Below are 26,160 nucleotides of genomic sequence, written 5' to 3' on the forward strand. Positions count from 1 at the left end.
TGTCAGTTTCAGCAGGCCTTTTGGTGCCAAGTTTGCCCATTAGTATCTTCAACCCTGAAATACATGCTTATTTGCTTTAACAGATGTTTTGAGAATAGCACAGGACAGAAGTAAAACACTGTTAATTTACCCATTTGGTATCTATTCTTAATTCTAAAACCCTGCTTATCACCTCTGAAAACCATGACAAAAGTTTTATTGAAGTTATTTAAGATGTAAGGAAATGTATTTGAAAAGGGGCACAAAAGAATATTTCTCTTATCTGACCAATCTGATGATTTGTCCAGTCATTTCTATTATCTCTAGTATAGTAATCACCGGTCTGGGTGTAGCTGTGTCTCCCATCTACATATAGAAAACAGCCTGTTACTGTGCAAGTAACGTTAACTGTAGAAGGAAAAAGTAATGCTGAAGCAAAAAATTTTCAGATAATGAAACATTATGAGGGCTTTCTTTCAGTCTGTTCTTCTGAAGAACATTTGCTAGTGCTTGCATCAGAAGATACATAGGGAGAGGAAATGAAAACAATCCAAAAACAAAATAGGCTTACCCACATCCATCATTCTAAAGAGTCAAAATAATAGTTTGCCCTTAAAAATGCATTACGGTGAAACATAATAAGATTTACACACACACACACACACACACACACACACAGCTGTCACATTTGTGGGTCAGTTGAGATCGTGCATCACAATTTTCACAAAATCCACATGCACAAATACACACTTCTTGCAGGTGTTATCTCAGACTTGGTCTGCTGAGAAGCGAAGTGAATCCCCGCAGCGACATTTGAAGGTTTAAAAGCTCAGTTTTTTGTTTCTAAATGCCTATGAAAACATTGCCTATGCTCAGAGGCCTTTTAAAACAAAACCAAAGCTTTTAAAGCTTCAAAAGCGGCCATGGGAATTTGCTCATCAGGAGGGAATCCTAAATGAAGGCCAAGATTCTGCGGATTCCCCTGGACATGACAAAAGCCATGGCCTGTCTGCAGATCCACTGTTTCTTATAACAGATGTGGGCTGATTCAAGCAAAACCTGAAAATCTTTGTGCATGCCCTAGATTTTACAAAATCTTTTCTTTCTTTCTTTTTTTTTTTTTTTTGAAGGCTTAATCATTTTCAGTTATGTCCTGCTGTTCTCTGCCATACTACAAAAAATAACCTCCCAAAACACCTACCTTCATGGATTAGTACATTAACATTAAGTAATGATCCCCTAAGTAATCAACTAAAAAGAAAAGAAAAAAGGGAACAGAAGCTAAGCTTAGAACTTCTGTTGTTAAGAACCTCAAATACACATAAGACAGGAAGGAAACCAAATGACAGCTGCTTTTTAATATATAAGAGCAATGATTTACAGAAGGAAATATTCTAATGCTATGTTAAAGGCGTAAGTTTTTTCAAAAAGCTTCATATTTTTTGAAATGTTAATGTTTTCTACCTATAGCAGTCTAAAAAGAAGGTATTAGGTAAGAAGTTTCTAGCAGGTTGTTTAAAGACTGTTATAAAAAGGCAGCAAGAAAGTAAAGTTTGAGTGAGTAGCACAAGGCTGCAGAATCAGTTATTTAAAGGATAGAAGCGTGGTGTAAATGAAGAGTCTTTCTTCTGCAAGTGTAGGATATAGCTTTTACTCAGCTTTGAGGTGAAACATGCAAATATAAGTCTACATTTCCACCTGAATTTGACCATAACATTGCTGCCCACTCTGTAACAAACATTCTCCCTTTTCTTTTGGATGCAATAATCTCTTGGCATTCACAGAAGTTGCACCCTGCTCACCTGAAATAACACAGCTCAAGAACAGCTAATGGATGTGAAGGAGGCATAAGAAAGGAGGGTGTTGTATGGTTTTTGTCTTTAAAAACAATATCCTTCTCAAACGATCTAAAAGCAAATGAATGATGGTCTAACAGACAGCTGTTTGCCAGAAGAAGGGAACAGAGAAAGCCAATACATGGATTCTCCACTGGACACCTGGACACACATGGGTATATCCAGCTCATTACAGCTCAAGTTCAATCCAAGACTCTTGCATCCAAGAGTACTACAGTGGCAAGCAAAATTAAAAAGGCCATGTCCAAATGAATCGTTCTAGGGTTTGTCTTAGCTGGAGGGTGCTCTTTGCATAGCTTACAAATTATGCACTAGACAAGTTCTCAGTCTCTTAAGAACAACTGAACCTTACAAGGAAATTCTCTAAGGAAGCATGTAAAATGTTTATATGTGAATAAACAAGGAAAAAAAATACATCTCCATATCCCTAGTAAGAACATAAGCAGCTCCTCTGAGCTCATGTAAGGTAGTCACAGAAAATAATATGAAAAACAAACTCAGATCTGTATTCTGATTATCTCTGTATAATTTGTCCTCAGATAAGATATTTTGCTACACAGGCACGCAAAGATTGAGTCAATTCTGCTTTCAGATATACAGACTGCACTCCCATTAACTCCCACTGAAGTCAGAATTTGACCTATTGTGTACTTTACATTCACATCAATGAAGTTGGTAAGAATGCAGAAAATTGCTTTAGAAAGATGTAAAATTCTTTACTAGTTCTGAAATAAAAGGACAGCTTATTTCTTTTAAACAAAGCAGATTGATAGCCATTTGGAAGAGCTTAAAGGAGGGTTAATTGGCATACAGTAAACCTGAATTCTGACAGTACGGGCTTCTAGCTAAAATGACATTCTCTTTGGTGGTCCTAGGACTGTAGGATTAGTTTACAAGAAAGCAGAGAAGGGCTTGAAACCAAACCCTGAATGTCACTGATGAATTACCAGATTAGAAAGTCCTGACTATGAAACATATTCCTGCCCAAATTCATATTCAGAAGACAAAACAAAACAAAAAAAGGGCAAATCTGTAGTTGAGGCTGAGTTATAGATTAATAGAAAGAATGAAAGATCTAAAAAATTAATAAAGCCTCTCTTTCATAAAAGCTTGCTTATAGCTGGAACTTTATGCCAAAGTATTCTCAAGGCTGGGAATATGAACTGCTAATAAGAGCCAACCCAGGAAAATAATTAGGATAACCAATTCACAGCTAAATAAAAGTGTTTCATCTATCATTGCAGATATACACTACAGAAGATTTTCTGAAAATGAATAAGATAGGATGCATTTCATTCTTCTGAGGGGTGAGAAAGGAGGGGAAAAAAAAGATGCACCCCCCCCCCCCCGCCCCCCAAATAACAGCCATACAGACAGTGGTTAGCTACCAGCTATGTCTAACTGAAGTCATTAAAGTAAGTTTGTGAACTTCAGGAAGGTTCAAAGATGATCCCTTCAATACACTGAAAGCAAACAATAAAATAATTAAAACCTAAGAAACATTCAACACCAAGATATCTTTGTTATGTCTTTTCCACTGGAAGCTCCAGTGTTATTTCTCTTGAACTGGTACTGCAGTCGTCTTTGTCTTTTAAAATCCTTGCATGCAGAAGGAACAGAAAACCCGAAGATGATAAGTCAGCTGAGACACTGGACTCAGTCTATTCCTGCTGCCATGAAACAAATTAAATATATCTACATGATTAAGCATTTTGGTAGGTTCTCAATCAAAAGTTTATATGTAATACTTATGGACTTGAATATTTTACACAAAGTAGATAAAACACTGTTGAGGAAAAATAATACTATCTAAAAAAACCTTGATTAAGTCTAATGTTTTAAATATTCTCATCTGGAAAGATATGTGCAAGTCTGCACACATATCAAAAAAATGTGAACCAGGAAGTTGCTCCTACTCAGATACACTTTCATGTGGTAGTGGATGTTTTGCAAAGAAGAAAAAGTATTTGAATACACCAAATGAAATTTAAGTGAATGGACTAAGACGCACATGAAATCTAATTAAAGATCTAATAAGTTAAAACAGTCAAAACTTACCAGCTTTCTTTTTAAGGAAAATATTTATAGTTTAGAACCATAATGAAAATGTCAATTGGAAAGTATAATTAGGGAGTTTTCTTTTTAGCAATTTTTGAGAAGGAACTCCTGGTTGTCCTATGTATTACATAGTTGAAATGCTGATAGACAACACAGTTTCAAGAATGATTCTCAGCTGGATTATTCTCATTTGTATGAACTGTCTGCTTCCTTCCAAGTGCTCTCTCATCATTCAGGCACAAATCCTACAAAGGCTGAGGTGGTTAGTATTAACCTTGCTGTGAGCCCCTTTATTTCAATAAGGGGACTCACAATGCATCAAGTAAAACAATGTATAATCCTTCGCAAGATTGAGGTCCTACTTTGGTTGTTGTAGGCACTTCTGAAAATGGAAGGCATATGCTGATGTACACATTAGGATCCTTTCATTCTTTGCCATTTCTTGACTAAAAATATTTGCCATCTCCAAAATGCAAATTGCTGCATTAAAATCTTTAACTAGTGGCAAATAGTTCAGACTTCAGTTTAACACTGAGAAATAAAAATAAAAGGTAGTAATAAAGAAATAATAAAAAGGTGGTAGTCTTGATCGTAGAAAAGACAGGAGGTTTTAATGATTTTCTCAGGGCAGTGGACTTCATAAAAGTTACACTCATTAAGTTATATATGATTTGAAAAGTAAGCATTTTTCACTCAAAACAGATTTCTTTACAGCCTGATAAGACAGAAATATGAAAAGTGGTTTTTATTTTGTCCTGACGTAGAAAATGTTAGCCTCCCTTTTTATTTGATTTTTGAGATGGCTTGATTTAAAGTGTTTAAAAGGCCAAAAGAATGTGCATGGGTGTGAGGTGGATGTACAGCATCCATATCTGTTTTAAATAAGGGAATTCTTCACCCAGCTGAGTGGGAGTCCATGAACAAAATAATCGCATGAAGTTAAAAATATTATTGTATCAATGAAGCACTCGAGAGCACTGCTTATACACCAAGACCTCAATGTGTAAGATGCTGTACAAATACAAGAAAGGGACAATCCTTGTCCCCAAGACTTCTGTATCCTTTTTTTCCCCCCTCACTGGCAGAAGCCTAATGTAACTCCATTGATTTCAGATGTATTACCAAGGAATGGCCTGATCACTGAGAAGGGCTCATTGAAGTCAACCAAAATCTTTCTGTTGATTTAACAGGCTTTGGATTAGTCCCTAAATAAGAACAGATTTTGACTCAGCTGAAGGATTTCACTTAAGCCCTATGCTTGTTCAAGCATCCAGTAGGAGCTAGGAGAACACTTCAGTCCTACTGAGTAGAAGGCTGTGTTCATCTTGAACTACCCCTTTTAACACATGTATGGGGTCAAGAGTCCCACTAACTAGAGAGCAGTCAGTAAGTGGTAAATCTGAAGTGCGAGGAACTGGGAGGGAAGCCCCACGCTGAACAATTCTGATTCGCACCGTTTAAGTGATGTTCCGTACACTTTAGGCAAAGTGTAAAATTGGGCAGGGAATTCATGCAAGTTTCTGAATTTTACGCTCGTAAATAACTTAAAAGCTTAGCACTGAGTCCTGCAATAAAATTCCGTGTATGTATTTGTCATATTCACTTTTGGTGAACTCCCTGCAGATGGGGGCCGTGTTAAATCTAGGTATGACCAACTTACAGCTGCACAGTGAGAGGCCCAAGGAAAGTTTAAACAAATGTAATTGCTTAAACAAGTGTAGCCACAATAAGCTGGTGGGCATAATGCAGGATTATAAGTAAAAGAGAACTCTTTACTTATTTAAGAATTAAATGCAGGGATTGTCAAAAAATTTCATGGTACAAATCACATCTTAATAGAGAATTTGCTGAATTTCCCTCACTCCCTTTCATGGCTGCACCACCAATCCTTGTCAGTTATAGCAAATGCTTTGTTTACACAAGAAAGTAAAAGACCCTGATCCTAGCCTGTGAGTGAGGAATGTGTCGTGCCAAGGGTGTACAAAGGTAACCATCCATAAAATAATTTGAGCTTTTTCCACAAGTTAGGTAGCCTGCAGACTAGGATAGCCCTCTCAGAGTAAGTTTGAGCATCTGGAGCTAGCAATGGACTTCAGCCTTAGAACAGCTGGGAAATCAGTGGAGCACAGGGAAACCACTTTGTCTTGCTCTTTCCTGTGCTCGCTACACTGGCTGTAGGTAGGAATAGGGGGACCAGAGCCATCATCCCAACTCTGCCACCAGATGATTTCCCACTGGTTGCCCCTTATGCTGTGATAAAGATGACTTTACAAATAACCCAAACACAGTCAAGCATTAGAGCCATCCGTTATAAGCCACTTAAATATAAGAGTAGAGGATGAAGAATCCTTTAATTCCTCTAACTCCATACATACCTGAACACAAGGTGGGTTATTATATTAAGTATGCTCAAACGACAGCCATCAAATTCCTTAGAGGTAAGTCTCAGTTAACTGCGTAAGTCTGTTCTCTCCAACAAATTTGAAACAGAGTTAGTATTTCAGGAAATAAACCAAACTGAGAGTACAAATTCATTTTTTTCTGAAGCTCACTTTTTAACATTTAAAAACACCAGTGGGGGGGGGGGGGAGGAGTTATTCAAAACCTGCCTATGGGAAAAAAATGAAAGAAAAGCTGGCTTATTATTATTTGTCCCTTAAAATGTAAGGCACAGTGAAATTTTGTTTAGAAACATTAGCAAGCATTAGACCTTTATGGCTGTGTTTCTGAAGATCCTGTGTCTTAACAGGCAATGCTGTAGTTTCTATGGGAATCCTCACAAAATGAAAAATTTTCTTGTTTGTTTTTTAAGATAAGAGAATTGTGCTTTGCTGTCATTTATTTAGATGTGTCTGACCCAGGCTTTGCCTATCTGAAACCAGTAGTGCCTCTACCATTGCTTCTGATTTCCATGCAAGGATCAGGACTTTACATGGAAAGTGTCTTCTTAACCACTCCTCTGAGCAGCAAAAGCTGCTTTCTAATTGATTCTCACTGCTTTCTTTTGAATCTTCTGTAGAGAGTCCACCACTGGCCCACAAACAAAAGAAAGAATTTTTTTGAGAACTGTAACTGTGAAGCAGGACTCCTATTTTGTGAATTTTACAATGTTATTTTAAGTAAGTTCTGTGGAAACACAAGATACTAAATCTAGATTGGTATGTTTGTTAAGATGAAAAAGCAATAATAAACAACAAGTAGTTACACAAAATTATAAGTCCCTCCCTCAGCAAAATGGATATAAAACCTTTAAAACCATAAAGCAAACTATTCATGACTCTGCTGCCAGTTTTGAAGCCCTAAGCCTTCCTTCTTCACCACTGCTGTCTGTGCTCATGTTGCAAACTCTTAGGCAACAGAGCAGGGGGTATGCTAGATCTTCTCATGCCAGGATGAGGGGGGAAAAAAAATCAATGACCGTGTTTAAAAGACAGAACTACTGATGTGCAAGGTGACTAAACACCACAACCTGTTTTATAGCTCTAGAGTATTAAGGAAATCCTACAGGAGAAGAGAAAATGCATTGCACAATCTTGTTCTAATCCAGTATTACCTTTGGATCCCTGAGACCTAAATACGAACACAAATCAAGTTCACTTTGGTCTGTATTTACTGTACCTGTTCTACGAGAAGAAAATAACTGGATAAGGAAGATACATGTATAATGACATGTTTTTTGAGCACTGGAAGCATCACTTAAGACCTCTCATCTTTATGCATTTAGCATTCAGGAAATGGTGACATGATCCATGTCATCTTTTATTACTGACTTCACAAGCCTTATTACTTAAAAACATTACATTAAACATTAAGGCTATTTCATTCACTTTTCCACCTTTGTTGAAACAAGAGAAAGCTTTAAAATAGATCATGCAATTCACAACTGCAGCATATCCACTGCGTCTTTTGTGAAAGTCAGGGAAGCCAATACAAGAGTACTAACATACTTGAATTTTCTGTATAGCTGTGCATTCCTGGAATATCAGAGTAGCCCATTGACAATAGATGACAGTTTCATAACAGTCATGCCACACGTAAGCCTATCGCACGGATGGGGGAAGAAGGCATGTCAGAGAGGCCATGGCGCTTACAGACGGTCCTATTATTTGGATTCAGTTCAGCAGTTAGCTGCTTCTTGGTAGGCAGCCATGTCCCCACCTCAAGGCAACAAAGTGAGGCAACACAGGCAGTCCACTGAACTCAACCAAAGGCTTCCTGGAGATCATACTGGTTATTTGGATCATGCCTGCGGCTAGCATGGGAGTCAAGGCTGCAGTCAGCATCTCCTGGCATCATTCTATCCATAAGGTTAAACTGCTTGCTTTTAATTCCCTTAAGACCATATGCTAATTTAGACCAGAAAGTTGCAAGTTTAAGTTTCTACGTGCATGTGTTTTCACATGTACATTTTTATTCTTGTAAACATTTGTAGTATTCATGTACATCTTTTTACTGCATGCATGAGAATTTATACAAGCAAAATTTCTGGTAAAATGGTGAAGGTTTATCTTGAAGATGATATCCTAAATATTTAGCCACTGATCTGATTTTAAAAATCCTCAGCCTATCAAGACTTACATGTGGATCACTTGTTTTTCAGTGAATGGGAAACCTACCTGAATGATACAATGGTTCAAGTGAAGAAAGGAGAAGCCAAAAGGTAGGAGAAATTACTCACTTCAGCCTATAGAAAGCTTCCTGCAACCTGAGCTTCAACTTTAACCATCTTTAATACCAGCTACTTACAATAATCAGACAACAAGTTTGAGAAAGAAGAGAGTGTATTTAGACCAGACCTGGGTCAGTTAGTACTCTGGAATGAGTCACTTATATGAGAAGTAATTTTACAGATTAAAAGCAATGTTTTACAGGCATTTAAAATCAGATTGATTTGAAAATTCAGAACCACAAACAAATATGTCAAACAGATATTAAGAGACAACTAGAAATGTCTGTCAAACTTTTCACCCCTTCTACTTCCCCAAATATAAAACAACCTCAGAAGCTACAGCAATCGCAGAACGGTTTATCACTCCTCTTCTCAGGCAAAGTAAAGACAATAAGACAAAAGGCACATGTATTACAATGTGTAGTGCCATAATGCAGTGTTTGATGCTCTAGAGGGCCTTCAACAAGTACTGTACAGCCAAAAATCAATTGAAAATCAGCATGATAACAGAGCATGAGTTGCCCTGTAATAGCCTTAAGACCCCCAAGGCTATGTGGGTCCCTTTCATCTGCCACACTGCACTGACTCTAGGGGAGCCTCACTTCCCCTCCCCGAGCACTCTGGACATGTCTGTATCTTTTACCTATTGCTTTCACCTTACACAGTAAGGAAAGCTGACAGCTTCGGTTAGATCTTTTAAGCTCTCAAAAGCAGAATTTGATTTTTCTTAGCATAGGCTTTGTTTTGTTTTTATATAAATTCCTCTTCAAGTCAGCCTGCTGATTTTTGGACTGTAAGCATTCTCAGTAGGAAGAAGTTGCTTCTGATTCTGTGACTGAATATACAGAGGTGAATCCTCTGCCTCGTTCCAGAGTACAACTCAAAAGTGAAAGGAAAAAAAAAACTGTTCAAGTCCATGCAAATTGTTATGTATGCAACAAAGTGGGCCTACAAATATTTCACTCATATGGTAGGTTTAATTTCAATATTTCTTTAATTACTTTCCAACAGTGTCTGGTTTCTGTTGAATTTATGCTAGTACTTGGCATTTGGTGCAACCCCAAAAAGATAAGATACATATGTCCCCTATTCACAGTCTTGGCATTTTTACCTTAACTCAGGCATCAAAGGGATTGGTTTGAAAAATTACCTTGCTGATTAGCTGGGTTTTCTGGTAAATATATAGTGTTAATCCTTAAATTCTGAATATGACATAAGGTATACAAATGTTCTGTCTGACTCAATAGCAACATATCACGGCTTAAGGAGGACATGTACGCTGATCTCTGTGAGCGAAGAAAGAGCTAATTGGGAGTTAGATTCAGTGTGATTATCAGCTTGTTTATGATAAGGGAGTACTCTTCTGAATAGCACTGTAAATTCATCGCCGATTGTGGTGTTAAACCACAGCTCATTTCCCCCCCCCCCCTTTTGTTTGGTTAGAAGGGGCTTTAAACTATTTTCAGCAGATGACAAAGTCATGCTTTGATTTTCTTCAGTCTTAAATAAATCAGCCACATGAGCCTGATGTCAAATTTCACTTCACTCATAGCAGAAAGACACATTTTTTATGTTTACTATAAGAACACATTTGGGTAATTTTTCCCCATGTCATTATGAACATTAGACTGACCCAATTAATATGAAATGTTTCTATGCTGCTGGAACAGACCGTGTTACAGAAAGAGCCATTTGCACAACCTGTTCATGATTATGGGCCATAAGGACACAAAGATGGCATAGACATTTGTGGACCATCTGAATTCTTACAGGGGAAAGGGGGGGGGGGGGAAGAGGAAAAAAAAAAAGAATGACGTTAGCTGACTGTTGTGGGTCATGTTTTTTAATCCAGAGTATTGGACATGTAACACAGCAACAAGAGCTGATCATTTTGTTTAATCACCTTTTGGATCTTTGCCAGATGGTCTCTATTGAGAGCGCTGCAAACAGAGAGAGATGAACTGCGTCTAACATGCCACTAGAGCTTTCCCGTAAATGTCTGAGAACTGAATCCAACAAGAATTTAGTCTCAGAGCAGAAAGGGATACATTTAAAAACTATGTGCATTAACTATACTTTTCCCCATAGAATCCTCACTTGGCATGAATAATTTACCCACTCTTATGCTAATGGGATCATGAAAGTATCCCTGTGTCTTTAGTGCAGCTATTCTCAGCTTTCAGTAATTACCCCACCCAGTGAAAATAACATGGCTTCTGCAGGCGAACGAACAGCCTACTTGTACCTGACAATTAGAAAGATCATGGCTGACAGTGGAGCAGTCTAGAAATGGACACAAGCTCCAGTAGCCCGAGGGATAGTTAAAAATATTAAGTGTTCCATTGTGGAACGTTTCCTTAGTTGCCTGGGATCAACATGGAGAAAGCAATTCCTATAAGTGTGTTTAAAAAAAAAGGGACAAAGAAGATTCTAAGGTACTGTCCATGCACCCGAATATTAAGAAATAACAACATTCCTTGGTCATCAATGATACAATTGACTTTTTGTTGTTGTTTTAATTAGGGCAGTCCTGTCAAATAATGGGGAGAGAATTACAAAAAAAAAAAAAAAAAAAAAAAAAAAAGAAAAGAAAAGATTAATGAATATCCTTCAGTATCTTAGAATTTTATCAGCTACATGGAGGAAAACTCTAGTATTGTTTACAAAAAAGTTTTTGAAATCAACTGCAAAGAACTAGGCTTTGACCTCTGTCCGCAGCACTCCATGATAGGTAGTTCACTATGTAAAAATTATCAGGCTAAAACATCTGGGAAAGAAAGCTATGAAACAGCAGGGAACGTGGCTGGTTTATTGTTTATCTTTTGTTTATGAGGCAGTATTCAAGTTTAATTACTACTCTAAATTAAACTCTAACAGGCATCAGGAGACATCCCTTTACACAACTAAGTTAAAAAAAAAAAATCCAGAGATTCCAACACTAGATCTTTCAAATAAGTTGGCATATATAGGAAGAAATTAGTCTGTAACAACACAGGAAGGCATTTAAGCACTTGCTACTGTACGTTTGAATGTGTTGCATTATGAAACCATTAATATTGCAATAAACATACAGTTATAATTTAGCAAATGGAATATTATCTAACACTTGGAGGTAAACTGGGTTAGGCTAGGTAGGATCTAGGATGGGAAGAATCGCATGACAGGGAATCCTACCTTTTTCATTTGGAAAGAGATAAAAAAATCTTTAAAAAAACAAAAACAAAAAACAATGAAGGCAGAGGCAAACATCTCACCAGTAACACTCTTAAGGAATATTGTTTAGTTATTTTCTCTGAAGAGTCGTGTACAAAAGGGAGGAAAGACTTCACTATGTTTACCATAACAGTAAGTGACCAGTTTGGGATGAACTTAGCTGTAGGAAAAATAAAAGTTAAAAGCAACTAGCAAAAGATTATTCCAGATGGCATCTGTCATATTGTATTTAGGGTTATTTTAAAGAGATTGCTGCCACTATGAAAACATTCCATTGACAGAGTTTTTCTAGGCTGCATTTGAAACCCCAGCACAACATATTTCGAATATGGAAGTAAGTGTTTTCTAATGTGTATATGTTGATATAGATATATATACACATACATATATGCGTGTGTGTGTGTGCATGTGTGTGTAAATAAAATTACATGAATTTAAAACTAAGAGTGAGGTGCGAGTCTTAAACTGTTTATTTAAAAGCCCACACACTAAGCTTTAATTTAATAAAAGATGAGGAATCTGCAGTTTTCACCAGCCCGATTATTAGAAAACTGTACAGTGAAGCAAAGATTCACTATGAAATTTTAATACTGTTTATTGGAGAGTGGGTAGGAATAAATGCTCCCACACTCCCAGCAATCAAACAAAATCTGCAAACAAAATGTATTTGCTCATGCAGTAGAAGGAAAGAAAAGAAAGGATGGGAGGATACTAAAATGTGACTGGTTCTGGAATCGTTATGGTTAATGTGCATGTGGTGTGCAGTGTGAGCTCAGCAGTTACTGGGCCAACTGTCTCAGTATTTCTGGGAATTCTGCCTATTCACAGTGCAGGGATTGTTCAATTGCTGCAAAATGTACAAAATGAATTTTACAAAAATGAATTGTAAGGAAGGCCCCATTACAACGATTTTACAGCAAAGATGTCAACATCAATTTTTCTTTCATGCATAACTAATGATTAAAACAGCATATTCCATTTGCCTAAGACAATTTATTTCATATTGGCACATCAAAATATTGAAATACAAAGTTATCTTTACCCTTATTATTCATTGCTTCTGAACCCACACCATTGTTCAAACCATGAAAAATAAAACAAACTTGGCAAGAAATACTTAAAACAAAGGCTCATCAATATTCTCCAATTTGTCAACATCTCAATTACAGCAATGGAAAAAAATGTAAATTTCATGTGCTCTGAACACTGAGGGGTCTATTCTTCTGTCAGTGCACATGCGTAACTCCCATCACCATTAATGGGAATTACTCATACATATCAACACAAGGATGGGCCCCTCAAACTTGAAAGGAAAAGATGAATTAATAAGGGCTACTCTCTTCCTGTATCTTCCTCAGCTGAAAAAAGTCATTGTTCTTTAAGAGTTTTTCATACTTCATACAGTTCACCTTTATGAGAGCTGCGCCTTCTGAAATAATGCATCTCCAGTGAAGCATTATTTATTAGGAAGTTTGATTTTTCACAGTCTGAAAGTTTGAGCCTTTCTGTTAGGTTTTTTTCTTTTATTTTTTCCTTCCTTACAACAGAGAGCTTTCCTCAGATAAAAGCATACCCTTGCACAGAGTAGCTTGATAGGTGAAAATAAACAAAAATGTTCTGAAATCTAAAGATGAATATACATACTATCCTCAGCAGATTTATCTATACATACAAAACTAGGAAAAAAACAAAGCTGTATTGTCAACATTTGAATAATAAACTTCCATGAAAGACTTTGTATGAATCTTACATATGTACATACATATGTAGGGAGAAAGATTTTTTTTTTTTGGTTTAAATATCAGCAACTTATCCATCTCCCTTTTCTGCCTATTAAAGTTTGGTTCAAAGCTTTACTTCTCATATACCTACTGATTCAGTATAGTTGCAATAATAGGACAGGCCTTTGGACATTACCATCTACTTCTGTAAATAAATTTCTGTATTTCATAATGGTATATAATGAGCAAGAAACATACTACCTAACTTTTCCAACATGCATCAGCCCAAAGATGTAACCTAGGATGAGCATATGTGATTTCAGCTACTATCTCAGTTGACTTTGCCCTGGCCCAGAGAATTAGACTTTCCCACACAAAGCTACTACGAATGAGTCTGTGGGACAAGCAAACTATCACACAAGTGTTTCAAAAGCATGTTAAGATATTGCCCTAGGGAGCAACCCTCAACTATTTTATATAGAGGCACAGATCATTTCCACTCAGCACAAATAGTTGCATCAAAAATCAATGAACTACTCGTGTGAGTAAGGCAAGCTGCATTTGATGCCCCTTTATTATTTTTACTGCTATACAACTTAGAACAAGTTTTCTGTCTCTGGATTCTCACTTATGGTCAAGTTTACCAACCCAGATCTGATCCTGAAAGGTGCTGAACTTCCAGCAATGTCAGACGGAGGCTGTGGTCAATCACAACCTTTCAGGATCAGGTCCTTTGAATGCCTAAACTAAGAATACAACAAACCAGGTATACAATCCTGGTATAAAATATGAAACAAATTATTCTCCAGTGCTTTCCTGTAGACCACATGTTTTTATCCTTAAAAAGATTTATTTCCCACTTTTCATGCATAATCTGCCATAGTCATTATTTGAAACATCCCATAAAGAGATTAAATAAGAATTAAAGTCGGGTAGCATCATATCCATCATGGTGGTACAAACTGATGCAGAATTCCAGAAGTCATTTAGTCTTGTATGTAAAGGCAGTGGCCTTTTTCCACTTGCTTCACACAGAATAAGGAAAATAGAATACCTCAGAAGACTTCCAAATATGTTTTTTCCCTCTCCAAAGAAAAGACTGGATGATAAAGCTACACACACCTTTTAATCTTCTGCTTAGGTTTTTTTTTTTACACATATATTCCCTGGCAAAAACTCCAGGGTCTTCTGTCTCTCCTCCCCTTCTCTCAGCCCCTTTCCTGCCATCTCCCTTGCTATAACTCAACTAACCCAACAGAACCAGTCAGTTTTAAATTTCAGTTGGGACCCCAGTGACCTGTTAATGAATCTACAGAGAGGAGAAAAACTCACAGTGTTGAGTTATGCCTGGTGTTGCTAGCTGACTTGGAGTCAGAAATGCTTGAAGCGTTAACGTAATTGCAAGAATGTGAAAAATGAAGCGTTGGGCTCCTGAGCAAAGCGAAAGGTCAAAGCAAGCCCTACACAAAACAAGTCTCTGGAAGATGGCCTCATTAGACCATTAAATCAGCTTCTCCTTTTTTCTCCCTTGTAAGATGTTTAGTGTTTTATTTTTATTATTGGATATATTTAACTCTTTCCAGGGCAAGGAGAAGCTGATCAGATCCACTGCATAATTACTAATCTCTAAAACAGTATTATGCAGCATTGATCTGCATTTGTGGATCTGAACTGGAATAAAGTCAATAAAGGCTTGGTAGATTACAGGCCACTAGTACTTAGGTTCGTTAGATGATCAATATGTTGTATAGCTTAGTTTTCTGTTGAACAAGTGAGGTGACATGTTAAGAACAACACAGACACTCACCACTAATAAAATTAGGATAATCTTTCAACATTTACTGCCTGAAGGCCCTTTCCTTAACTCTTTCAATGCCAGTATGTTTCTAATCATTTGAAACTTTGACTAGATTAACCCTTTTGATACCAATGGGACAGGCATCATGTGCTGTCATGGAAAGTGTCCTCCACAAACAATTAAAACTCCTATGCTCTTTTGTTTTAAATTTTTTTAAGAATCACAGATAGGTTCTTAAACAGAGCCAGAAAAGACCGGCTGTAGCTTGAATCAATCTCTGCTGCCACCAGGCATCAGCAGAAAAGCCCATAGGTTGCTAATGTAACCTAAGACTCTAATGAGCTCCCATTCTCAAGAAATCCTTGTGGGTAAGTGGAATACTTGAAGGAGCATTTGAGGAAGGTCTTAACAAAACTGCAGAGGAACAAAGCTGACCAAAATAAGTAACTAAGCCAGAATGGGTCAAGAGACTGTTTTTGTAATCTTAGAATTGGTTGGGACCAAATCACTGCCATTTCAGAGTTATAAAGTAAATCCTGCCCCTCAAGAAAGTGTAAGGAAAAGTCACAGATCTCTGTACCAGGCCTCCCTCTTTTTAATCTTTCCCAGGGATGAGAGATGGAGAGCAATCCAAAGCTGTCTCCAATGGGAATTTTGTCTGTACTGTACGATCATACATCTTTCGGCTGCCAGCAGCTGAGCGGAACGCTGATTTGCCACTGGACGACTGCCTCCTTTTAAAAAGCCAAACTGGGTACAAAGGGAAGCATATTAGCTGTGTTTTACCCTGCTAGATCAGGCACCACTCTAGCGACTAATCTGGCCCTTCCGCAATTGGTTATCTTCTGCAGAAATAAGTGCAACATACTCATTTACATCATATACTTCACCACAAACCCCAGCTTCCAATGGGAAGCGTGTGTAGTTACAGAGTAACCAACTACTTTTTCTTAAGCTTAGGAATATTTCTTGAGTCCCCTAATTTACATGACAAGAGATCAGAGACTGCATAGTGAAATGTAAGATACAAAGAAATCCCTCGCACTGACATCCAGGTATCAAACATGACTTGATGAAAAATGACTTCCAGCTTATATGTGATTGCTGGAACAGAGCGGAGATACAGGTGTAAGGATATGTCTTATCTAGGGGTGGATGAACACATTGTGGCAGACGACTTAAAGGAATCATTTTTTAAAGTATGTAAACAATCTTCTGCTACATCAAGCTTCTTAGCCACAATAGACAAAGTAAACAGTTTTTCAGAAGTAAAGTCTATGGCCAACTATTAGAGGTAACACAGATTTGCTGCTTAGAAGTCAAGCCCTCCCTTTCATTAGCCACTGAAGCTACAATAGTTCACATTGGGCCTCATACCACTCCAATTCAACCACACAGAAAAAAAACCCTGAATGACTCATGTTGGAATTGGATCACACCCTATGTCACGGCTGCTTTCTATCAGCAATAAGATTACAAATGTATAAACAATTCATACAAATAGGAGACAAACCCAAACCAACATAACAGAGAGAAACTTTGCAAGTTCCTAGAATCCCAGATCACAAGATGGACATAGGGATCTAGCTGCGTGACAAACAGTGGGCCACATGAGAGACATGAAATCATGTCCCTCCCTAGGCATGGCAAATACCATGGTGGGAAGTGGCCTGAAGTGCAAGCCTAATGACAGAGGACGTACCTTACTGCAGCAATACCCCTTGCTGCAGCAGAAGGCTGCTGCCTCTCCCCAGCTTCGGGACTCTGTGCAGCCTGTTGAATCACAGATCCGTCAATCGGCTATGTTTGGTGTGTGTAACCCCAAAGTGGGAGAGAAGCAATGGCAAAATGCTGCAGATGCATGAGATAGAGGGAGCACATGTAAGGCCTTAAAAAGGTAATGTCATACTTACTAGCTGAGGCTTGGAAGAAAAGAAGACGAAAAAAAAAAAGAATGGAGACCACCTTGAACTATGGTCTTAAAAACATAATCCTGGGTCAAGTTCCAAGAGTGACAGCAGACCATCCTTACCCCACTTTTTAGCACTTGAGGCCCGAGCCTTGTGGACTTGTACCTCTGCTGTTACTCGCATTTGTGACAAGTGAGCATTTTACACTATCGTATCAAAATGACAGCCTTGGACACTCACTCAGCATGGACGCAGATGACTACACACAAGGTGAAAAACAGTAGGAAATAAAGCAAAAAAACTAAAATAACCAAACCTCCCGTACCCTGGAGAGGGCTTCACTGTACAGATCCAAGAGTGGTTCTGCAGTTTAGGTACAACTCTATTTGGCATTCGGAATTAAGATTTTTCAGAAGCAAAAATGAGTTTGTATAAGCAAACATTGCAAGAAACATTTTTCTGACAGATTTGGGGTTTTTGCATCTTCTTGATATAAATTAATAGCTTTATAACTTCTTATAGGAGTCTTTTCCCCAGCTAAAGTTACAGGTTAAATTTTCTGCCTATAACCGAGCTCAAACAACTGCATCACAGCTGGAAAGTATGTCTGTCATTATATTTACTTACACCACACAAAAATAAACTGTAGATAACCAAATTTGTAAAGGAATTGGCAGAACTAATCAATTGTTATTACAAAGCTTGTTTGAAGATTAGATATTTCTCTTTGAAATAATAATAAAATACAGCTAAGTGGGTTAAGAAAAGGAAATACTGTCTCCCTAAGTTACAGCTGATTACACTGCAAGTCTGCCACTCTATGTTTACTCTAAGGCAGATGCACTGATATAATAAAAAAGCTGGAGTTATTTTAGTCATGCCTGCTTTGCACAGGGAAAAAGTTTGACCTTTTACCTTGCTCGCTGCTGTTGTCTCCGCTCTGGGAAGCATGGCCCCCACTGGAGGGCCCCGGTGTGCCTGCCGAGTGCGTTGAGGTTGCATCATCGTGGTCTCTCCAAGATGAAGGATTCTGGTGTCAGAGTGCCAAGGAATTTTTTCCACAGTTCCCATTCCAATAGCAAATGAAGAACAGAAAGAAGACCGGGAGAAGAGGGGAGGGGGGAAAGTATACACATTAGCATTTGTGAAATGTGCCAAACACTGATACTGTTTGCACAGTGTAATAATTCTTCAGCAGTGACAAGCAGAGGAGGTACAAAGATTGATTTGTTAAAATAAAGGGCAGTGGGGTTTTTGGTGTTTTAATTTTTTTTCCTTTTCAAAGAGTTATCTGGATTTATTCGTATTAATAGCACTGCAAAAGAACATTTCAGGAAAAAAAATTAAGTTTCTTAATGAGCTACTGAGGGGCAGGGAGGGAGGGAGTGGAGCACATCTGCTAACCCGCACAGGTTACAACACTAGGTGTTCACATTAGGATCAGGATAATTGGCAGACCATGCGCTCCCCGCTTGTTGCTTTGCCATGGCTGATTAGAGATAGGAGGGGAGAGGAAGAGAAGGGAGGCAGTTGCAAGAAGTAGGGGAGAATAGGCAGGGGAGAGGAACGTGCCCTCACACCCTCTCTCCACCACCAATATGAATGCTGGAAAAACTTCAAGCAAATGGAAAGCTGTGGGGGAAAAAGCAAACTTCCTCTGAAACACGTTATACACACCAAACGAGATGCTTCCCCCGCCCCCCACCTCGATATGACACATTTCAAAAGACTTTCTAGATGCATCACTCTAACAGTTCGCTTACAAGTATTGTCAAGAATAACCACCAGGTGATTATATAAAATAACACGTATAGTGATTTTTATGTAATCCTTTCTACATTACTATGCATAAAACACGACAAAAGAGACTGCAGAAGACAGACATACGAAGTTTGACAAAACTTGGCTAAGACAGACCTCAACTACCGTACTTCAGTCACATAATTCATGCTAGCTTTCTAATTTATTGAGTATTGGCTTTCCTGGTGTGAGGAGCTGCTCTTTAAAGGAATAAGCAAGGAAAAACTTAATGTTACAGCTTAGTGCTACTTGGTCGAGTGTATTCTCCTCCTGTCCTCCTCCCCTTTCCTGATCATTCCCAATACCCTGCTGTTGCTTAAAGGAAAACAGGAATTCTACTGTACAGGAAGAGCTTTATCAGCACCACATGAAGGCAGGCAAGAGATGGAATTTCCTCTGGCAGAAAAGGAGAGCAAGAACACATGAAACAGATCAGGCTGGGGGCTGGACCTGCATTACTTGTCACCTGTATGTGACAACTTTAACCAAGCACATTCTAAGAATTCCCAACAAACAAAAAAACAATAACAGAAAGACATTGCTCGTTAGGATTCATCATGTTTTAATTCACATTGTGAAAAACACTGGGCTATTAAAGCACGAAGGAGGAGATCCTGAAAGCAGCAAACGACGAGTTTCGATAAATTCTTAGGTATAAATTCTGACTTTGTCTACCCCAATGTATAGCCGGAGTAAGTTCAACAAAATCAACCGATTTACCCATTGTAAAATCCAGTGTACATGTGATAAGAATCAGGTTCCAAAAATATATCAAAACATCTCCAAGTAATCTCCTAGCACTGATTAGTACCACATGCTCTATGGCAACGTAAACTGGAACTGCCAAATAACATTTTGCTACAAAACCCAGTAACATAAATCTGAAGGGCTTGACCCAGATCACAGCATAGACAAAGGGAAGAGCCTGTGACTTCAAAAGGTTCTGAATAAAGGCTTAGGTGACCAGAGGGTAAGAAAAATCCAAATCCCCTTCACCTTACACAAACACACACATGCAAACACACACGCAGTTCCACAGCAAGACGATATGAGTAAATCAGAGAAGATAGCCTAGGATCTTAAATTCCCCTAACTGGCCAGCAAAACAGACAGCAAAATCAAAGGAAAAAAAAAAAAAAAAAAAAAACCACCCTATCAAACTAATCTACTTTTCTAACACAGAATTGCAATAGAGAAAAACAGATTAACAATAGTATTTAATATTTTTTGAGGCCATTATATTAATTAGGTCTCTGAAATTGCTATAACTACCATAATTCCCCCAAATTTAATAGTAAAAAAATTACCATTATTTCACAGAGTCAGGTGCAAAGATACAGAAAAAGAAAGATGAGAAGTCTTGAGAGTTCAGGCAGCCCGGACGGTATTCAAAAAAAAGGCGGGGGGGGGATACAACAGGCTATGGCTGAAAATAACGTTAGGAAAAAGTTCAGATGGAAATAAAATGCAAAAACCAAGCAAGTTGCTTTACAGCCTGGATTAAAACAGTTGTGCCTATGAGCTTCTCTTTTTATCTCTGAGTTAGGAAGCCACTCAAATAGCTTCAAGCTGAAGGCAAACAGCAGACAGGAGCTCTTCAGCCCTCTGCAGCCTCTTAGTGTCAGCTGTTTGCCGGATGGTAATCAGATAAAGAACTAGAAGAAATACATGAAAAAGGAAAGAAACAATAGCATAGCATGAGTTTAGCCCTCCAACAACATCAGGCTGGAACCTTGTTTTAGAAAATGTAATAATTGCAACATGTTCACCTAGGCTAAACTTTTCAGGGAACACAGTGAGTTATGTTAATTTTATGCACTGAAGGCTCTCTTAAGCCGGCTGCTGTTGGAGCTCCTTATCACACATATGAAAATTACAATAATTAACTGGTAACACCTCAGCTATGTTTTAAGGCAAATGTCATCCAAAACCTATCATACAGTATTTCAAAAGCTAGGCTGGCCTTTATGTTTCAAAAATGTAATGATTTGGAAAGGATCACTGCATAGGACTTCCTGCAGCTGAAAACACTTGCTGTCTCTACCAGACTGAGTTGTTCTTGACCTCAGTTTGTAGACCCAGTTTTAGAAAGACAGACTGTATTGATTGGGAATTCAGTGTATTTCTTGTGACACAATTTTCCTGAGGAAACAATTTGGCAGCATTTTGTTGAAGGATAGAAATAATAAGACAGGATATTTACAAGATGCGACAGTAGGACGCTGGAAGAATTTGAAAGTGAGGAAAATAACTGTGATTTAATATTATAACAAATGAAAATAACTCTAGGGGTGGAGCTTACAGCCAGATAAAAAACATTTTTTTCCTTTGGACTAAGATTATTGCACGTGTCAGTCAACTTCCGTTTTTTCCTCTAGACTGTTTCCAACTTCACATCCCTCAAGAAAAACTTCTTGGCCAAATGCCGAATCGCAAGTAGTTATTTTATGTATACCTCCACAAAAATGGGACCCAGTGACACATCTGAAGAGTAGTTCACTAGAAACACTTAATCAATATAGTTTAGATATCTAGAGAGATCCTGATCCAGAGTCCACTGACATTAATGGTAATTTTTCTGTTGATTTCAGTGAAATTTGTATTAAGCTATTGCGCTGTAAAAAGAAGAAGTAGAGATAGCAATAGGTGAATTACTTCTTGCAGGTTCTAGTAATCTACATTGCAGAAACTCATCAAAGAGTGTGGACGATGCCTGCTAAAATGCAATTGCCTGTTTTGTGTATGTGTATATATAGATATGTATGTATATACACACACAAATATAGATATACATGGACTATAACATATACACACACGTATGACCTAAACTGCTACCGTACACCACAGAAGATAAGCAGCACACATGTATCTATTCCCAGTAGTTTCAATAATTGGGAGTCAAATATGGTGCTCCTCTTGCTCTTACCTAATTGTGTTAAAGAGCAGTGTTACCAAGAGAAAAGCAGTGAATACTGAGTAGAGCACAATAGAAGGAGATGGAAAATAGATACAAGAAGCTAGGTCTCCAGGGGCAGTATTTTCTATTTGCTGGGCTACAGACTCGCAGCTGATAATGCAAGTTGTAATTAATATAAAAGCAGGAGACAATATGGGGAAAGCTTGTACTAGCAGGGCCACAGGAGATCACTCTGCTGCTATCCACTGTTTCTCATTTACACACACAGCCTTCCCTAGAAAACACAATTTTGCCAGTGTTTTTTCCCTTGAAAGTTAAAAAAAATTGATTTAGCACCACCATTGAATTTTGCTAAATCTAGAAAAGAGCAACAGAAAGGACAAGAGTCTCTTGGTATACAAAGCAAATCTGATGTGTTACTCTTTTGTCGATGCTGCAAATCTGGTGGAAACTGTAAGAGTTTTTAACTGCTACAGGATTTCTCGAACAGAGATGTTGTAAGGCATATTTGATATAGGATAAACTTCTGCTAAATTGCATTTCTTACTTCGTATGCCAAGAATTTCCACTGTACAAAGTCTGGCTAATTTTTGTGAGTGTATGTAGTCCCACTAGGGCTGATTCTGACTTCACACTGTTTTATATGGTGATATTAAAAACTCAAATAACTATAAGGAAGTTACCTCTGCTTTATAACTGGGAAGTAAAATCAAAATCAGGCCAATTGATGTCCAGGTCAGTCAGATGAGCAGGATTTAGCTCACAGACACACTTTAACTGAAGTTTTCAGCATATAACCATGACAGGATCAGGCCCTTACATTTTATCGGGTGAAATGGACCAAACCATTTATCTTGAGTGAACAAATAAAACATACCTTCTCTCACAGAAGAAAATATAAGAGCTCTACGACTCACTCTCTATTATGATAACTGGACTCAAAGGTCTGCAGGTTGCTCTAGTAAATTAATTTCACAAGCACAAAATTGCACTGAAGTACTGATACACATGGCAGTTTCCCCCTCAACTTCGAGCCAAATCTTGCTCACCTTGTTCTTACAAGTAACACCTGTAAACACAGTGGAACTACTGACAGGACTGAGACCACAGCACTGTGTCCCTATGTGCTGCCATATATCAAAACATGATATACCATGCCAGACATATTAACCCCCCCCCCACACACACAAGTGCGTACGTGTGTGTGTGTGTGTTTTATACCTATAAGGTTGAAGGCGATATCTTAGAGGTTGTTGCGAAGTGTGACAATAATAAACTTCTATAAAGAAACTTTCAATAAGTAAATGGACCATGAAAAACAGTGATTTGGCATGATATGTATGTTTTTGAAAAAGACTGCTCTTGATATTACTAAGGTGTATTTTCTTACAGATGCATGTTTAACATGATTTTATAACTGACTATTTTGCAGCAGAATTACACAAGTTAAAAGACAAAGCATTGCGATCTATCAGATATTTGCGTACATTTCTACATATTTACAAATACTTAATTTTTAATTCTGACATCCTTATCCCTAGGCTTTGCATTTGAGAGAAGTGTCAAGAGGAATTTTTGACACTCCTAGAATGTGGCAACTTTTTTAAAGGTATGTGCTTTGTATTTTTCAATTAAAATTGAAATTAGACATGTAAGCCACCTGTCAGTAAGGAACTGAGACCTGAAAAATCAGGTGTTTGTTGTCTTTTTTTATTCTCCTTCTACTTCATTTTACGTGGCTACACTTCGTCTAAAATGATAGGCCAATCAAACCAAAGAGGGAACACCGACATCAAATAGACAGGGAAATGTGTTATCATTTCAGATTGCGGGAGCTCAGATTAAAATCAAAATAGTTGAATTTGAACCGTACGGTGACTTGGAACAGCACCACGCAACAAAAACAGGAAATATGCAATACTCTCTACGGTATCCGAAAGTTCCTGATGCTCCTTGCCCCTTGAGAACATGCAGGGCCTACGGCAACATCCCAAGTTTTTAACACACATACTAAGAAAATCGGTTGCTAAAAAAGTTGCCCTATTATTGCTTCAGTTAGCTACTTTGTTCCTCTTCTGACGTATTACAAATAAGAAAGCACCTTTGGGGTCCGATCCTGCATTTCTGGCATGCTCAAAACTCCCACCAAAGCCCAGAAAAGTACGGAATACCTGGAGAATGCAGCATTGGGCCAGTAACCACGTCCTCACTAGTCAGCGAAATCTGACCAAAAGGTTTAATTATGTAACTGGGAGAGATATATAGCACCCTGTTTATATTTTTTCTCATCTGCAAGATATCAGGAATTTGCATAGACCAGTCTTCCATAAGGAATAATAAAGAAATATAAAATGTCTTGAAGTCCACAAGTGCAAAAAAAAAGCTATCTAATATCTCCTCATTTGAGAGCTGAAAGGTTTAATATTCAAACTAATATTTCTCTTCCACAGCTAAGGCATCAGATTTCCAATCTGTCAACAGTCCTTTTATAAAAAAGAGATATATGTATTTTTCTACCTATTTTTAATTATATTTTATGAATGATGATCTATATATTATTACCTCTCAGCTGCAAATTGACTTTAGCATATAAACAAATATCAAGAAGACTGCGGCCCTGATCCTGCTCCCACAAAAGCCAGTGGAAGGGGTCCATAAATTTCTACAAGAGAAGTACTAAGCTTCAAAGCAGGTTTATGCTAAAGCAAAAACCGTGTGGCATCAGGTGAAGCCAGGTACAAAAGAAATGTAAATAAAGTAGAGAATGCTATCATATGCTTGAAAAAGTTTAAAAATTCCCAAATTTTACAGCGTTACAGTTTTCGGATTTGTATAGTCAGAAAGAAAAAAATAAGATTTGTGGGCAGCCTGAACAGATATTTCAGGCTGAATGCAGACTGCAGGATAGGGCCCAGCATGTTTATATTGAACAATAATAAATTCTCTGTGCTGGGAAACTCAACTTGAACTGCAGCTGGAAAGGTTTCTTTCTTTCTCTCTCTCTCTCTCTTTCTTTCTTTTTTTTCCCCCTAACGGATCTGTTTCAGCCAGGGCATAGCTGTAATTACCTTCTTCCCATCTACAGCTAATACCTCAGAGCAATAAAAAAATATGAGGATGTTAAAAATTCAAATGCTAATTATGGTCTGTTATATTTACTAAACATAGCAGAGTAATAACAAAAGTTTCAGCTTCTTGTGGCCTGCACTGCACTATTTGATTTACCAAGTCCCTGGCCCTTTTACACTTACTGTATTACATAACAGTTAATAGTGCACTAAAATAAAATTCAACATATACATTTATTACCAAACACATATAGCACAACTGCTTACAGCTGTCTCCTTTTCCAGTACAGGTGCATCTTTAAAGAGCCCATTCCTTTGTTGCTGTTGTTTTTGTTTTACAATTAAGTTACGTAAATATTACAGCCGTAGATTTTGAAAAAGGAAGTATGCAGTATCTGAATATCCCACTTAAAAAGTCTTGTGGTAAATATTAGCTAATCTTGCATTTCATTCTGTTACTTTCCCTTGAGCTACATTTTCAGGTCTAGCAAAGGAATAAAACTGCATTAGAGGGCTGCATTAGTTCTGAGTTCACCACTGACACTGTCACCGCCACCACCCCACATATTCACATAAAACACACATTTTACACACACACACACACACATACACACACACACACAGTGCAGCTTGATACCACTTAATAAGAATATAAGAATAGAGGTATATGGATTTTGGGGGTGTCAAACAGCTGTCACAAATTGTCACCTCCACAAGAGAAACCTTGGCACACAGCAAATTAAACTACACTTCTTTTTGGCTATCATTATTCATAGCTAATCAGTTGAAATGCTCCTAGTATTTCATGTGCAAATAAAACCATGAGGGGAAGATGCATGGATCAGAATGGTGGGCCAATACATAAAACAGAGGAAACAACATGCTGTCTCTGTCCTTCTGAAGTGGCTCATCATCACCCCTGCACCAACTTTCACCAAATGAGATGTAGCCTGAGGCTATGTATTAAATATGCATATCAAAGCAAATGAAAAAATAAACCTGGCGAGTCAAATTGGACAAATTTGCATGCTTGAACTATTAAATTTTCAGGTAGATGCTCACAAAAGATAGTTCACTTTATACTCTTGCATCTATATATGAACAATTTTTTAAGGCTTTTCCTTCTTTATGAATAAAAGTGGATTTCTCCTTGCTGGAATCTAGTACAATG

General features: G+C 37.8%; 1 protein-coding gene across 8 annotated transcripts in view; it reads right to left on the reverse strand.

Moving 5' to 3' along the window:
- MEIS2 (Meis homeobox 2) overlaps positions 1-26,160 on the reverse strand; it is a 172,349-nt gene that overhangs the window by 137,861 nt on the left and 8,328 nt on the right. For all 8 annotated transcript variants that reach the window (XM_064512420.1, XM_064512421.1, XM_064512423.1 and 5 more), the window contains exon 7: positions 18,120-18,234. In XM_064512420.1, coding sequence (XP_064368490.1) covers positions 18,120-18,234 — 115 coding nt within the window. The remainder of the gene's footprint in view (positions 1-18,119; positions 18,235-26,160) is intronic.

The sequence above is a fragment of the Dromaius novaehollandiae genome, chromosome 5 (genome assembly GCF_036370855.1).
Source record: "Dromaius novaehollandiae isolate bDroNov1 chromosome 5, bDroNov1.hap1, whole genome shotgun sequence".
Classification (NCBI taxonomy): Eukaryota; Metazoa; Chordata; class Aves; order Casuariiformes; family Dromaiidae; genus Dromaius; species Dromaius novaehollandiae.